At 36.7% G+C, this 17038-nt stretch overlaps 1 protein-coding gene across 2 annotated transcripts; it reads left to right on the top strand.

Annotated features, from left to right (window-relative positions):
- Nucleotides 1-3: 3 nt before the first annotated feature.
- On the top strand, nt 4-14493 carry ENY2 (ENY2 transcription and export complex 2 subunit). 2 transcript variants are annotated; one of them, XM_072603274.1, is made up of 5 exons: nt 4-92; nt 2419-2495; nt 7518-7588; nt 11521-11595; nt 14205-14493. In XM_072603274.1, exons 2-5 carry the CDS (start codon nt 2428-2430, stop codon nt 14279-14281), a joined length of 291 nt encoding a protein of 96 aa, XP_072459375.1. In that variant the 5' UTR covers nt 4-92; nt 2419-2427; the 3' UTR covers nt 14282-14493. The 2 variants fall into 2 exon arrangements, with proteins under 2 accessions (XP_072459375.1, XP_072459376.1); XM_072603275.1 differs by lacking the exon at nt 4-92 and adding an exon at nt 2220-2290.
- Nucleotides 14494-17038: the final 2545 nt, after the last annotated feature.

Here is a 17038-nt window from a genome sequence, read left to right as displayed (position 1 = left end):
AGTCGCTACGCTCCGGAAACACTTCTTCTCGCTTCCTGTAGTTGCTGGTATAAGGCGTTGTTACCAGAGAAAGGTTCGGAGGCAAGAGTACGGTAGGTAGCTGTCTAATAAAACTCAGTTATTTGCGACTTCTTTCAGGAGGTAGCGAAGGGTGTTGTGCATTCCTCTTCCTACCGTCTAGGGCCTGGAACCCATTAAGAGATAGATAGATAGATCGTCCCCCCAGCTGAACGGCCGTGTCCTATCCCAGTGGCGTTACCCCTGGAGCTTGAGCAAGGGAGGTGGGCCCTGAGCCGGTCACTTGTATTTCTTTGTCGTGCCGGCCCCTGTACTCCATATCCTCTTCTTTTTCCTCCACCACCATTTGGCGGCCAGGCTTTCAGGGCTAGCTAAGGGACTGGTGCAGACCAGCCCGGCGGGTTGTGTTGAAACTGCCATCTGTTCACTGAACCGCGGAGATTTCGGTGAAAAGGGAACTTCTGTAAGACGAGCTGATCGGGCTGGGCGAAAATCAGTTTTAGCGGAGGGATTGGTGGTTTCTAAGCTGATGTGCATGGCGAATAGCTAGGCGTCTAATAAATGCATCTTGACTTGACCCAAGCTCACTTTGCGTCCTCCTGTTTTCTGACTTTCCCGCATGTGAACCTCGGACCCCTGCTAGGGAAGCATAAATTCCTTTGCTTGTCCTGCCCAGTCTCCCAAAACATAGAGCTACCGCACTGGAAACCCTATGCCGTTTTAACTCAGCAAACCCGTCACTTGGAGACTTTGGGTGCTGGCAGCTGTCCACAGATCTGTCCACAGAGTTCATCCCCTCTTCCAGATAGAGAGATGGACGTGTGGAGACATGAAGTGGTTTGCTCAGGGACAAGGAGTGTAACTGGTAAAGCTTTTCCCACTGTTTCAGCCTGGCTATTATTTCCCACTAAAGGAAAAGGCAAAGGAAAGCAGCACCGCTGGTAAAGAAATTTTAGCATTCAGTGCAAGTCAAAATTTTCTACGTGAACTTTACTTAGAGTACCTTCAGCATATAAATATATGCTTTTTCACTAGACTGCCCAAGGAATTCATGACACAAAAATGACTAAGAACCTCTGGTTTATGACTCCATTTTTAAAAATCATTTTAGATATAAGGATGAAACGTATAATCAGAAATAGTATCCACATTTTGTTAGATAGTTAGCAAAGGTATTTTTTAAAGTGCATTTACGGCCATGTATGTACAGGTGTTGTTTTTTTTAATGCCATCCTTCAGGCCGGGCAACTCATTTTAAAAATGAAATCTAAACATGTCCACTCACCTCCATACACAGTCCTGCAACTTTTTAAAAGGAACAGATAAATTGTTTGGGATTTTTGTTTGCTTTTCCCATCAGTAAACTGACACAGAAAGAAATATCTGTATAACCACTTGATAAAACAAAAACCACTTCGTTAGTGGAAGTCTATTTGAATACAACCGAGGGAAATTTCATCCAAAACCTACAAGGACCATAGAGTAGAAGGTGTAGAGAAATAGTATAATTAATATTAAAAATGACTTTTAAAAATATAATTAACCTTCCTTGATACGTTTAGATGTTAATAGTTCCCAAATGACCTCCTCTTAGTTTGTGTGTTCTCTTATTATTCCTTTAGTGGATTATCAGCTCCTTGAAGTGTAGGATTGTTAACTTTTTGCCTTTGTGTCCCCAATACTTATATCTTAGATTTAGATGTAGAAGAGAGCTCAAAAGTCATTGAACTCAACTCTTTAGTTATATAAATGAAGAGACAGAGGTTAAATGATTGACTTTTACTGTACTATAGGGATTAAGTGACAAAGCTGGAATTTGAATGCAGATCCTTTGATTTCTAATCCAGTAGTCCTTTCACCAAACTAGTCATATCTTCGTTGAATTGAATTTTTCAGAACCTGATAATTCTTTAAATGATTTCTAAGTAGTATAAACTGATTTAAAAAATTTGGACACACTTTAAAGTCAGTTTTCTTTCATAAACTTCACTGTTGTCAAAGTAGTAATAGTAATAGACCTAGTCTAGGAAAGTAATTTATACGTCTTCTCTCAGAAGTGATTAGCTGATATTGACCAAACTCACTGGTTGTCAAGCATGGTGCCTCACTCTTGTGTGTAAACTGATTGGTTAGTATTTTCTTTGGCTTTATGATGTCAATCTGGAATGTACCATGTGAGCAAAAAAATAGAAATTGTTAACCAAAGATTAAAAAATAGAGGGTGTATAGATAGGATTAGAAAATTTATCAGTGTGTTTCATCGTGGGATTCTGTAAGTAAATACTGTTAAAAATCTTTAAAACAGCATTCCAAGCAATGAGTAAAATGTGAAAAAGATGTGATCCTGCCTATTGGATCTGACAACTAACACTATAAAAACATACTTTTTTTAAAATGTAGATTAGCAAAATGAACAAAGATGCACAGATGAGAGCAACTATTAACCAGAAACTGATAGAAACTGGTGAGCGAGAACGGTAAGTAATATTTTACTTTATTGGTCAAGCAGTTTTATGTAACTATAACACATAAATCTTTAGAAATGCTTATATCAAGAAAAATAGTAGGCTACATGTGAAAGAGTTATAGAAAATTGATATAAACTTCATTCTTAACTTTTTTAAAGGAAACTTAATTAAGGATATCTTACTTCAAAACTTGGGTGGATCTTCTCAAATGTAAATACTCCTTCTGGCACCATAGATCAAAACACATCCACACTTTATCTTGTGCTACTCTTATCTACCTCCTACCAATAAAATCCCTTGGAGGAATCCAGCTGATACACTGGAAACCTTCTCTAACTATGTTACGTGGATACCAAGGGTGATATATAAAGATTGTCCATTGGTTATCTCTCAGTTTTGAAATATGACCTGAATCACTCTTTTTCTGATCATACTTCTGATATATTTTATACTGTTGCTCATGTAAAATTCTATGCAGGTAATATATTACAACCTACACATAACCACAATGTGTTTCTCCCTTTTCCTTTGGGTGAACCAGAATTTTAATTCTTGAAAATTCTTCTATGACTCACAACCATACAGTATTACTAGAATAATAATGTTCTTGAAAAGATGGACTTTTGAAGGGGAAACTTGAGGAGAGAAGTCATTCATAGCACCTAAACACACTCCACCCCATTGTTTTCTAGATATTCAGTTCTTGGCTTAGTGCATAGGTACAGCAGCTCTGGGAGTGGGAGTCCTGTGTCTTACACTCCAACCCCAAACTAGCAGCTTCCAGATCAGCTTTCACAGCCATTATCTAGGGAAGCAATTCCTATGGAGAAGGGGTAAACCAGCCTAGATGAAGGAGCACAGCCCCCTGAGGGAGAATTAGGAGGCTGCAGCTTGTACCAGGCAAGTCAAGCCACCTCCACGATTTTGACTACCATCTCCCCTCAGAACCTGATGGCAACAGTGTAGGATACTGAACCCTGGGAATAGTGGCTTTAACGAATAACATTAAAGAAAAGGCATTGCTGTCTGCTTTGTCAATTCACTTTAAAGACTGTGGGAATTTTCTATTTGACCTGCAGTTCCTATCTTTCAAAATTTGTTATCTGTTCTATTAGGATGTCGTATCCTTGAGAGCAAGGACAATCTTACTTTTTCTATTTGTATTCTCAGTACTTGGTGTATAAGTGCTTACTTAATAAATGCTTCATTCATTCTTTATCCATCTGTAATATCTGTCCAAGATTTATACTAATGGACCACCTCCTTGGCTTCTCCATTCAGCTACTAGACCATAAATTATTCTTCATCCATTTGGTTTTTCCCTTGTAAATAGGTAAACTCCTGGGTGATTATGGATCTCATATAAGATGTAATCAATACATATCATCCAAAAGAAAAAAGAAAAAAACTCTCTTGTATCTCACCATCTATAAGAAATCTCTCTTTTATTTGGATTCTGTACTGATCAGTCTCCATTACAATGTTTGTCATTGTTATTTTGCTAGAATGTGTCTCCCTGTTTATGCCTCACTTGATATTAAAAATTGAAATGTCACCAGAGTTGTGTCTGTTATGTCTCAACAGAATCATGTATGATGTTTACTTATGTGTGGGAGATACCTTGTTGGAGGAGAGTCCATAATTTGGAATTTTACTTTACTAAATTAAATCAACAAATAGTAGACAGAGTGATATTTCATTATTAAGCACCTCACAGTCATTTCCTGTAGCATCACTTACAAAAGCTTATCTCTTCCCTTCTCATGCCTTAGTATACTCCAGTTGTTCCTTATTACTACTAGTTTCAGAAACAAACTCCTCTTTAAAGTCACTTCATAAGCTGGTGCCAGTCTACTTTTCCAACCTTATTATACTCACTTCCTTTTCATATACTTAGTTGTACCAAACTGACCTTGCTTTTCCTGACAGATAGCACTGCTGTTTCTTTTCCTTTGTATAGGCAGTTTCTTCTTGTGTAGAATTCACCCTCTTCCTCTCTCCTCTTCACTGAATCCAGTTAACATGAAAATCAAGTTCAGATGCCACCTTTTACAAGAAGCCTTTGTAGTACTACCCCACAAGCCCCAAATACTATTTTTATTTATTTTGTAGCTACTTAGATATTCCTCTGATTGTATCCTCTGATAGAATGTAAGCTTCTTCAGGGTAGGGACCATTTTATTTTTGTTGTATCCCTTAGCCCTAATATAGTGCCTGGCACAGAGTAGACACTTAATGAAGTGTCTTTTCTCGCTCAATACATATGGGAGACTGCAGTATTAGGATCCAAATATGGATATCAGTACTTATTGGGAAAGTTTGTTACAGAAATATTGATACTTTTCTCCCCATTTTTCTCCATCCAATTTCCTCATTGTCTTCTAGATGGCCTAGCTTCATTAAGTTCTACCAAGTTTTCTGTAAGCTTTACCTTCTATTCATTCTCAATGTTTTATGAAGTGATAAGTAATCCAAATCATCCATCATCCTTTCCATAAGCTTTTAGAAATGAGTTTTTATTTTAAACTAGTGGTGTCCTATGTCTGCTTGACAAGGAGAAAAAGTATTTCCTTTTTCCTGAGGTACTTTATGGGCTTTGTTATAGTGACTGATTTTATTTGTTAAATTTTCTTAAAAGAAATGTTTATTGTGTGTCAGTGCCTGTTCTTTTATCCATTTCCAATTTCTTGAGAAAATTAATTCACAAAGACAAGCTGTAACAAAGTACAATTTCCAAGTGGTGTTTTTTTAATCTTATTTTTATACAACTTCTAAATCTCTGCCTCTGCCAAGGCTCTCAGTTCTCAACTCATTAAGATCCATCTAGGAGTATTATCAGACTAAAGTTTGTAAGTTCCTGATAGTCAGTTGAGGGTGGCTGGGAAGAAAAGCTAAGGAATAAAATAATAAAAAATTGCAAAGAATTATTAGAGATCTAGTCTACTCCTTCATTTTGTAGATGAAAAAAAAAAAACAGAAGCCCGGAAAGGTTAAGTTACTTATCCAAGGTAACACAAGTAGTTAGTTGTTGAACTGAAATTAGAGCACAGATCCATTTCCATTTCAGTACTCTTTCCACTATGAAATGCTGCCTTATGAGTTTGAGGTGGCAAAGGAGAAAGCATCACCAATTAGTCTAACATATATATGGGACACTGGACAAGAAATTAAAAAATCTGGTCTATCCAGTTCAAGTATTCATTAAGCACTTACTGTGTACAAGGCACAGGGATTCAAAACAGTCCCTGCTGTTCAACAAATTGTACAGAGATGAATCAGTATAAAATATGCACAAAATTTTGGTAAGGAAGAGAGAAACATTAACAATAAAAGGTATCAAGAAAGGCCTTGTCATTTAGTAAACATTTAATAAACACCCTGTGATGTGCTAAACACTCTGCTAAGCACCAGGGATACAAATACAAAAAATAAAAGTAATCCTTGCTCCCATGAAGCTTATAATCTAATGGAGAAAGATAGCACACAAAAGGAAGCTAAAGGGGAAACAAAGAGGGAGGAGAGTAGAAGAAGGATGGAACCAGGAATTCAACTTGAGAAATAAAGAGATGATTGTCCTGGGAGCCCTCTTTAAATGGAGGTTTGGAGATGAGTTCTGTGCTCCTCCCCCTAACCTTCAATCAGAGAGGCATAGGATGCTGAGAGTATTGATGAGGTATGGATACCAAGGCTGATAAAATCTCACAAGATGATGAATTTCCTAGGGGCATAATGGAAGTCCAGTCCACAGGAGTGTAGCTAGTGGAAATGAAGAGGTGGCTAGCCTGGCAGTCCTCTTTAAAAGGGCTTTTATATAGTAGTTAGCACCTTGAAAGCAGTTAAAGATTCTGAAGTGAACATACTTTTGTGCATTTTCTAGACATGGAGATTCAGCAGAAGCCTGAGTATGGTAGAACAGCATGTGCAGGGACAGTTCTGCCACTAACTGGTAGGGTCATTTAACCTCAGTGAGACTCACGTTTTATCATTATGCAAACATATGAAACTTGACTAAATGATCTCTTAATTCAGTAATTCAGTAAGCATTAACTCCATAACACGTCATGTTGGATGCTAGAGATTCAAAGAGAAAAATCAAACGTTCTTCACCCTCAGCAAGCTTATATTCTGCTGGAGAAGACTATATATATATAAATATATACAAAATAAATAAGAAGTGATCTGTGGAGATCAGGAAAGGCTTCATGGAGGAGGTAATGCTTGAATTGAGTCTTAAAGGAAACAAGGAATTCTAAAAGGTTAAGATGAGTAAGGTGGTGGTGATAGCCAGAGCAAAGACACACAAATGGAAAATGGATGGTTGTGTGTGAGGAGTATCAGGGAGGTCCATTTGTTTGGGTGATAGAATGTAGTAAAGGGAGTAAATATACTGAGGCTGGAAAGGTAGGCATAGAGTTTGTGAAGAACTTTAGGTGCCATTCAAAGGTTAACGTATTTAATAAATTGAACTCAGGGTGTCAATGAGGTAGCTTTTCTTCCTTGATTAAGGCCGTAACTACAAAAAAATTGAAAATATTTGAGTTTCCAGAAGAACCTCTGGATTTAGTAATTCTGATAACAAAGATTTGGAGTATAGTATAACCTGAGTTCAAATCTCACCTTAGTCTCCCTGAGCTTTAGTTTGTTCTTCCGTAAAATGATAATATTTCCTGTAATACCTATGTCAGGGGGTGATTGTGAGGTCAAATTTGAACCCAGGTCTTCCTGATTGCAAGTTTAGCACACTATCCACTGCTCCACCTAGCTCTCTCATCCTTAAAACGGACCAGTTAATTCAACAGACTTTTTTTGACAATGTGAAGTAGATTGTAACTTCATGTAACATAACACAGTGTGACCCATATGAGCTATAATTCTTTGATTTGGTGAAGGCGGGTGGACCTAATCAGTGCAGCTGATTATCAAGGAAGAGGTTTGAACTTGTGCTTATGAAAGAAGGAAAATCTAAGATTCGCAAATGAAATCTGTACTAAAACACTATGCTACAAATGTTTAACATTCTTTTTTTTTCAGACTTAAAGAGTTGCTGAGAGCTAAATTAATTGAATGTGGTTGGAAAGATCAATTAAAAGCCCATTGTAAAGGTAATCAGTGTTTGATTTGTTTACAAATTTAAGCTAGTCTTGCTGTACTGAAGTCTGTTGATTTTGTGTCTGTTAGAGACATACATATATACTCAATTTGTCTTTACCCAGATTTTTATTTAAACAAATGCAGACGGGAACTTGATAATATTAAGATCTCTCTCAATGCCTTTCTACAGATTCAGAAGACAAAGAATCCTTTATACATTGGGAAATCCATTTTGTATATAAGGTAAGCTTTTTAGGTGAGAACATGACATTTGTTTCTTTTGTGCCATATTAACAAGGTCTTATGAGTTTACTTTTAGCATCCAAACTTTCATAGTAAGAACTTTTTTCTGAGTTTCTCTTGGAAAATAAGAATTATTTAGGAATGACAAATCTCACTAGTTTGGATATTAAAAATAACCTTATAAGACGTTTTTAATATGGCATGTGTGGGATACAGCAACCCCTACTCAAATTAAACTCAGGCTTGTCAAAGTAGAAGGCAAAAAGGAATTTATTACAATCCCATGAGAAGGGGCACTTCCCGTGAGACCATGGGTGGTGTCAACTAGGGAATGCACCTGAACAGAGCGGAGTACAACATTATATAGTCCCTAATGCAGAAGCCCACTAGTCTCTCTTCCCATTGGCTGGGAGTCCAGGCGTACAGTCTAAGTGCAGGAATTTACCCCAGAGACAAAGAACATGGAAAGGATCATTGCTCACCAGTGAGGGTTTTTGTTACCAAATATGAAACTTAAGGGAAGATTGCTGATGGGACTGGCATAAGAGGTGGTAAAGGGGAAGGGTACACCAGGTCACATGACCAGAACTTTGGTGGTTCTCCTCCATCCTGGAGCATTTTATTTGCCTAAGGGGGATACTTAGTTATTTTAGCTTTGGTTGGAAGGGTGGGGGTTTTTGGGAGTTCATGCCTGAGGGGTCTTCACTGAATCTGATTTCACTCATGGCACAAAAGATAAACAAATGTCATGTTCTCACCTAAAATCTTACCTTATATGTAAAATGGATTTCCCCATGTAGAAAGGGTTCTTAAATATTTTATTTAAAGATTGCTCATGCTTAGACTTTGGGATATCTAATGGATAAGTTTCTTCATTTATATTTACAAAGTGTAGTAGCTTCTTGAAGCTATGAATTATTTATATTTATTATTTATATGTGTGTAAAAATAAGGACCCCCAACATATACAAGAGGGCCTGCTGTACAGGTTCTTTGATCTGCTTTTCTAAAAGGAAAGCAGGTTGAGAGGTCAACAATCACTTTAATCAGGCACATACATCTTTCACTTAGTTCAAGGGGAAAAGCACCCTGAACTTCAGAGAAAATACAGCTAAATCAACAGACAGTGTTTCCAGCTGCCTGACACAAGCAATACATACGTCACAAATCAACAGACAGATAACTGTCTGATCATACATACCTACATTTGGGGGTGGGGAGAGGAGGATGACTCCTTAGCTGCTGCCCAGAGTCTCATCTGACCAAACAAACACTTCCAATCAGTAAGCCCCAAAGTAAAGCCTCACCTCAGTGTAATTTTGCATTTTTTCAGAGCTAGAGGGCATCACAACCCTTGAGAACCAGTACCTCATTAGAAAATTAACAAAAGGTGGGGGCCTTCCTACAAATTTTCCTTAATCAAACTCCCCTTAATGGGCAGGCTCATTAATGGGTGGGCAAGATCTCATTAAGAAACAAAATTAACAATAAGCAAAAAGGCATTATCAATACAATGTGTCATAAGAATTTTGTTAGGCATTAGTAGTCTTTTTGAAATATGTAGATTGGTCATTTATTATTATAAGTCAAGTTTTTATCATTTACAATAGGTCTTCTATTCATTAAGTATCTGCTATGTGTAAGTAAGTCATTCTGTTGGACATTAGGAATGCCTAAATACTCAATTCAGTCAGGGCTGTGACCTCACCACTGATCACAGAGACAAAAGTCTCTGCCTTTAAGTCGATTATGCTTTATTGGAGGAAATACAGCATGTACAGAAATGAGTAAAAAACAAAGTCATTTAAGGAGTTAATATCAGAGGGTCAGAGAATTCTTCCTAGAGAGGGAGCATGTGAGCCAAACCTTGAATAACAGAAACCAAAATTAACATTTTGTGTGCTCCTTGGATTCCTTTAAGCGAGGTCAAATCAAGAAGCATTTATTAAGATTCTACACTGAACCAGGAGTTGTGCTAAGGCCTAGGAATGCAAAGAAAGGAAAACAAAAAGTCTCTGCTCTCAAAGAGCTCACAATCTAATGGGGAAGACAACATACAAACAAGTAAAAACAAGATAAAAACAGGATAAATTGGTGGTAGTGTCAGTGGAAAGACACTGAGATTAAGGAGGCCTGAGAAAGGTTTTTTATAGAAGGTGGGACTTTGGCTGAGACATGAAAGAAGCTCAGGAGGCGAGAGGCAGAGATGAAGAGGAAGATAGTTCCAGGCATGAAATTTTAAACAAGATTTGGTTACCAAAAGTACCCAAACAAAAAAAAACCCCATAATTCATGATAGAGATAAGGACTGTACCTGCAATATATCGATAGAATACCTGGAGAAGGAAACTCCCTATACCAGCTACAGATTAGCACATTCTCTGCAACTGATAGTCTAGAACAGAGGTATCAAATGCAGGGCCAGGGGCACTACATTAAAATGGGCATTACATTAAGATGTAATTTCAAAATGCTTAACAAATAAAAATATGATACAATGTGGATGATGTTCTTTTGTGACTTTCTAAATCAGCATGTGGCCTGCATGTGGGTTTGACACCACTGGTCTAGAGCAGTAGGGATTAAATAACTTGCCCAGGGTCACAGAGCCAGCGTGTGTCCAGGATGACACTTGAACCCAGGTTTTCCTGCACTGCAGCATGGCAGCCTCTCATTACATCATAGTCTCACCTTTTAAAGACCTTTTGTTATGTCACCTGCACACATTATAATCATATTAACAGTTAGGACATGCTTTGTCATTTACTTTATTCTCTTCCCTTGAAGTGTTAGCACTGAAGCCTCAAAAGGTACATGCATATCTAAGTTTGCTCATTTTTAAAGGTTTTTTGTGTAGTATATCAGTTTTTTATGGGTTTTAACATATCTAGGTGTTTATTATTTAGTGTGTTTTAGAAATATATGTGATGTGCATCTCAACATTTAATAGATCTGAAAACAATTTATAGCATTTCCTTGCTAGAGTGGCCTATAGCCAAGTATATCTTATTTTTTAATCCTCATACTTTCCACTTATCTACCCTCCCACTCTTACACATTAACTACTTTATTTTATCAGATGAGAAGTGGTTTACGTCAGTGCCTGGTGCATAGTAGGTTCGATATAAATGTTTTTATTCCTTTTTCTTTCCTTTCCCTTCTGTGTATTCCTTCTCGTAAGACAGAGAGAGCAAATAACATTTGAAGGTACATTGGGTTGACTGCTTTGGCTCTGGGCAAATGCTGATTTATTCCACAGTGGGGCACAGAGGGTAACAACAGAGTGGTTATACCACATGTAAATTTTGGCCAAACCAAGTAAATTAAGCACAGAAAAAAAAATTGGTTTCCTCATTTTTGAGAACCTCAGATTATCCTAAAACAAATTCTTCAATGGACAGAAGATTCTAGCTCCTCACAAATGCTGTGTTTAAGCATCATAATAAAATGGTAATTTTCTTAATTTGGGGCTTTATTATTAGTTTCTGTTAAATGTAGAAGTTATATATTTTAAAAAAGGGTAGGCTTTTTAAATAATGAACTTGTAAACATTTAAAATTTATTTGCAAGGTTACATTATATCCATTGTGTTTTCCCTGACATGAATCATGATGTCTAGTCAAACAAACTATTTAGTTATAATTAATTATATGGCTTGTAAAAAGTATGGTATTTGTATTTTGTTTTTGGCGTTTTAAAGATGTGATTAAAGAAAAAGGATTGGAACACGTCACAGTTGATGACTTGGTGGCAGAGATAACTCCAAAAGGCAGAGGTAAGAAATAAGTTGTTTGAAACAGTCTCTTTTTAGGAATCTAAATTCTGTAGAACTAAACACTCTGGATTAACTGTAAGTCTAATACATTACATTGATTATTTGACAGTCTATCTTCATTTCCTAGCCATTATTCTGGGATTTCTTCCCTTGCTTAGTAGGTCTATTCCAAGCCCCTAATTTATACCACCTCCAAAAGTGACAAGAACTGGCCACTTGTATATCCTGCGTGACAGTCTGTTAGACTGCAAAGTTTGCAGTACAGCCTCATCCATAGCTCCTCCTCTGATGCTTTCTTTACTTAGAAGTAGCAAAGGAAAGAAATATTAATTTATCTGAATTCTGAAGCCATGAAAGAGCAGTGACCTTGCAAATCTTATATTTTTCTCTTGAAGTTGATACCTTGATAGCATTTATGCTTTTGTTTGTGGCATAAATTATTCATGATGTTTAATCAGTCACATAGCCCTTAAGACAAAGAGGCAGTTTGCCTTAGAGTCACAAAGACTGGAATTCAATTCTTGCCTTTAATAATGTAAAGATTATGTGATCATGAGCAAGGTCGCTTAAGTTATCAATTCCACTAATGATTCTTTTTAAAAATTATATCAATAATTAAATTAAATTTAATTAATAATGAATGAATTAAAATTAAATTAAAATAAATTTAAAATTTGTTGGTGTCTTTTGTTTTTGTATTCGCTACATTTCCCCAATGTATACCTCCCCCTGTCTCCCTTTCAAAGATCTGTGCCTTACAATAAAGAAAAAAGAAGAGGGAAGACAAAGGGATAGGCGAATGGAGAAGTTCAAAAAATTCTGGCATTATATGCACTATTTGACACCCACACTGCCTCATGCCTGCAAAGACATGGGGGGATGTTCATTCTCATCATATCTCTTCAAAGCTGAGCTTAGTTATTATAATTTTGTGGCATTCAGATATGATGGTTTTATAGTTTTGTTTTTCTTTTTTCTTTTGTAGTCATTGTGTTGTTTTTTTAGACTATCTTCACTTTATATCAGGTTATGAGTTTTCTTTGTTATAATTATTTTTTATAGCACCATAATAGTCCATTCATGAACCACAGTTTGTTTAGACATTCCCTAAGCAATTGATTTCCTGACTTGTAAGTTACCAAGTAGTTGCTGCTCTATAAGAGTTTCTACACATTGGAGTTTCCCATATGGACAGAACTGTAGGTCTAGATGACATAACCCCCTCCAAAAAAAGAAAAAAAAATCCCCTGTATCAAATATGTTTGATAAAGTTCTGATATCAGAGAAAGAGATAGTATTAGAACACGTTAAATACAAACACATACATAATCATATATGTACATATAGTACTATATGAGAAGAGAGATTAATATAAATGACCAAGAAACTTTCCCCAGTAATTAAGTGGTCAGAGGATATAAGCAGTACTCAAAAGGAGAATTGCAGATTTTTAACAGCCATATGGAGGATTACTCCAACTCTTTAATAAAAAATGAAAGTTTAAATGGTGATTTCACCTCATATTCAGCACATATTCACCTCATATTCTGGCACAGATGGCCAGAAATTTGAATAGTCAATATTGGACAGTCTGCAGAAAAATAAGTACATTAATTTCACACACACAAGTGGGATCTCAAGGTAAAATAATATGGACATTTTAGTCACTGTTTTAGTGTAATTATAAATCATGATGTCATAGATAAAGATATATTTTGCAGTATGTGTGTATGTATGTGTCTATATTTCCCAAAGAGTTCAAAACACAAAGGAAAGTCCCTTATGTACCAACATATTCATAACACTTTTAGTGATGGGAAAGAACTGGAAACAACATACCCATCACTTAAGACAGGCAAAGGAGAGTGTCTGACAGAATTGTAAGAAAATTTGAAGAGTGAAAACTCAGATTTAGCCAGGAGGCTAAGGAAAGTTTCATGAAGGAAGTTTCACCAGGTGGACATGTGGAAGGAGGATCCTAGGCATGAGGAATCACCTCTACAAATACATAGAGACAGGAGAAGACAAGATAATATTGGAGAACAACAAGTTATCCAATTTGGCTGAAACTTGGACTTGAAGTAAAGAAGGTGGATCCTGAGAAGCCCTTACTGCTAAGAGGTTACATTTCATAATCCAGGTTTTAGGGGGATAAATTACTGAAAGTTTGCCAGGTAGCATTATAGGCTTATCTAAGGGCAAAGAAAATGAATTGTTGGTACAGGTCCTTCCAGGGATGTTCACCAACCTGGCAATAGGCAAGAACGTGAATAGGGAGGCCTAGAATTGCAAGTTGGTTTGGTTGGCACAAAAAATCATCAGTAAGAAGGTTGGCCACAAAAAGATGACCTGTAGTGTCTCATTCAGGTCTTCTCCTAAGGTAGAGAATTAGTACATATGTTGAGGAAATCTCAACTGTGTGGTAAATGTATTTTAATAGGTCTTTCATACTTTTAACTTAGACTTTTAAAGTTCCCTTTCTGGTGTTAACCTGGCTTCTTTATAGAATTCTCTTTCACAGGCATGAGTCATATGGCAAACTTTACTGTATATGAATTGGAAGTAGTCTGTATGCTATTTTATTTCTTTTTCTATTTCATTCTTTTCAGCACTTGTACCTGACAGCGTGAAGAAGGAACTTTTACAACGAATAAGAACTTTCCTTGCTCAGCATGCCAGCCTCTGAGATGGGCTACGATACCACCACCATGTACTTTGATTTCTTCAATCTATAAAAAAAAACATGCCATACATTTGGAGTGCATTTTCTGAATTAGTGTTTTTTTTTTTTTGTATGATGAATTTTACATGTTTTGGTAATGAGCCATGTGTTGTATTGATATTTTTTCTTGAAGATTATTTTAATAATAAAAATAAAATGTAAATGTTTGAAAATGACATATTTCTACTATATTATTCTGTTTTGTATTTCTAACTTTTAACATTGACTAGAAATGTTATCTACAGGTATTCTCTTTTATTATAAAAATGTCTTTAATCAATAAATATGTTTATTAAGCACTGTACTAAAAATTAAATATAAGATTCTACTCCAAAGAACTTATAGACCAAGCTTCCCATCCTTTTCCCTTGGCCTATAGACCAAGTACAAAGTACACTTTAAGGCCTCATTGCTGGCAAAGTAGGAGTAAGAACATTGATGAAGATGAGTCTGAGAGGAATCTTTGGCCTCATCTGGACCCCTGGTCCTGAGATGAAAGAGCACCATACGTAACCTAGCCAACACCTTAGGAGGAGGGCAGGCTTTCCTCAGAGAACAAGTATAGCTGACTGGTAATAGTTGTATTCTCCCATAGGGAATTCCATTTGTAAACTTTAATAATTTGGTCTATGATAGAATATCATTCTACTGAATTTTAAAATTACTCAGATTTTAATTAGTCCTACTTAAGCCCTACGAAGGGATTTCTGCAATTTCAGGGCTATGCTTTCATATATAAAGTACTTCTTAAGTATAGGCCATTCACTTCATGAAGTCTATAGCCTTTTATGATTTGTCAGCTGTCAAAAGTTGCTAAATTATATAAAACTTTTAGTCTAAAGAAAGGAGGAAAATGACCTTTTCATGCTCTAGAAGTGAAGTTGCAAAATTCCGTAAGCTATTTTTGAGTAAAGCACAACTAAGAATTGTTTAGATATTTGCCCACTCCACTCATTAAGCATAATGATAGAGTGTTGCTCACTGAGGGCAAAAGGCTCACAGAAATAGATTTTTTTTTAGCTATTCCAAATATTTTAATAAAGGGTTATCTGCAAGGCATTTAAAATACTAGTTTGTGAGGATAAATGCCATTGAAGAGAGAGAATACAGAATGCAGGTAGCCACAGAGCTGAGGAATTTTCTTTATTTGGGGCAGGATCTGAGAATCCACTTTTTTCTGATTGGCCTAGCACTGCTCTGTAATCTCATATTTCTCCTTTTCTGTGTCAAAAATCTCTCCTTGCTGGCTAGGTTTACAGATCCTCTTCTTGGAGTAAGCATTGGTCAGTAAGATCTGGAATTTTTATGCCCAAACGGTTAACCGTGGTAGAAGTGACTGACAAATTTCTAATGGGTCCTTCTACAGAGGAACATGGTTGATGGTTAGAGGTCCAGTCACCAGTAGCAAGCCACTAGCCAGCTGCATCAGGAAAATCACTCACTTGCGTGTGGGCCAGTGAACATGATCAGAACAGTCCCTGGCGTGATGCTAGCTCAAAGTATCCTCACATGCTGCCTGAAGGGTTTTTTGCCATAACTTAGCAGTTTTCTAGGCACATCCGTAGTACGGTAAAAGCTAGGCATTTTGCGAATCTTTACCACATGGGGTTCCTCCACTCTTATCACCACAAACTGGCTTTGAGATAGTAGCTGGCATCATCTCTTTTTTTTTTCCCTTTCAATCTTGGTTTTTGGTGCAGTGTATCTCTACTTGTACGTAGCTCTCTTGGAATACATTTCAGACCTGGAGTATCTACCGATCCCTGGACCTGAACTGAGTTCCAACTGCAATGCTTTCAAGGCTTTTTCACCACCATTTCAGCCACATCTTCCTTTTTGCTCTCCTTATTTTCCTTTGGTTCCTTTGGGGGCTTTTTGTCTGCCATCTTGAGAGAAAGGAAAGATCCAGAAATAGATTTTTTTAAATATCTGAAAAGTAGAAGGTACCTTTGAGATTGTCTAATCAAGGAACTCTTATGGTGGGGTCAGTGGTTTGTAAACAAAAGGGGGAAAAACTGCATCTTAACTTTCACTATCCTCTGACTGAAATTAACATTTCCTGTTGTGGGCAACATCGCAGTAGTCAAGGCTTCGCCAGACAGCCAAAGGAGGTCTATGACACAAAAACGGTTAAGAGATTCTAATGTAGTCAAACCCCCTTATATGACACATCAAAGAAAGCTTCAATAGCTTTTGTGATTTAGTAGATGGTCTTTGGTATAGAAATTCATCACCTGTTGCTGGTGTGATGAATCAGTCTAGGTTAATCCTCAGATGGCAAGAATGTAATGTCACCAGTTCTTTACAGATTGATAAAACCTTTAAGAAATTGCCCTCCACGTGCATTGGAGCTGAAAGATCTTAGAAACAAAGTGACTAAGTGTCCATTCTCTTTGACTTAGTTTCTGTTGCTAGACTTATACTCAGTTCATGAGCAAAAAGAAAAGCTCGATATAAAGTCAAATGTTTGTAGCAGCACCTTTTGTTTTAACAAACAGTAAATGCCTATTAATACGGGGATGGGGGAGTGACTAAACCAATTGTGGCACATGAATGCAATAGAATATTACGGTACTGTAAGAAGCGATAAATTCAAAGAAGAAGATGTATATGAACTGATGTAAATTATGCATAGTAAGAAAAGCAACATACCAAATAATTGTAGCAATGTTAATGTAAAAAAGAACCACCACAAAACAATTGAACTTCAATGCTGTGCCC

The sequence above is a fragment of the Notamacropus eugenii genome, chromosome 4 (assembly GCF_028372415.1).
Source record: "Notamacropus eugenii isolate mMacEug1 chromosome 4, mMacEug1.pri_v2, whole genome shotgun sequence".
Lineage (NCBI taxonomy): Eukaryota > Metazoa > Chordata > Mammalia > Diprotodontia > Macropodidae > Notamacropus > Notamacropus eugenii.
The sequence above is the reverse complement of the archived record's forward strand: the minus strand, read 5'-3'. Positions and strand labels throughout refer to the sequence as shown.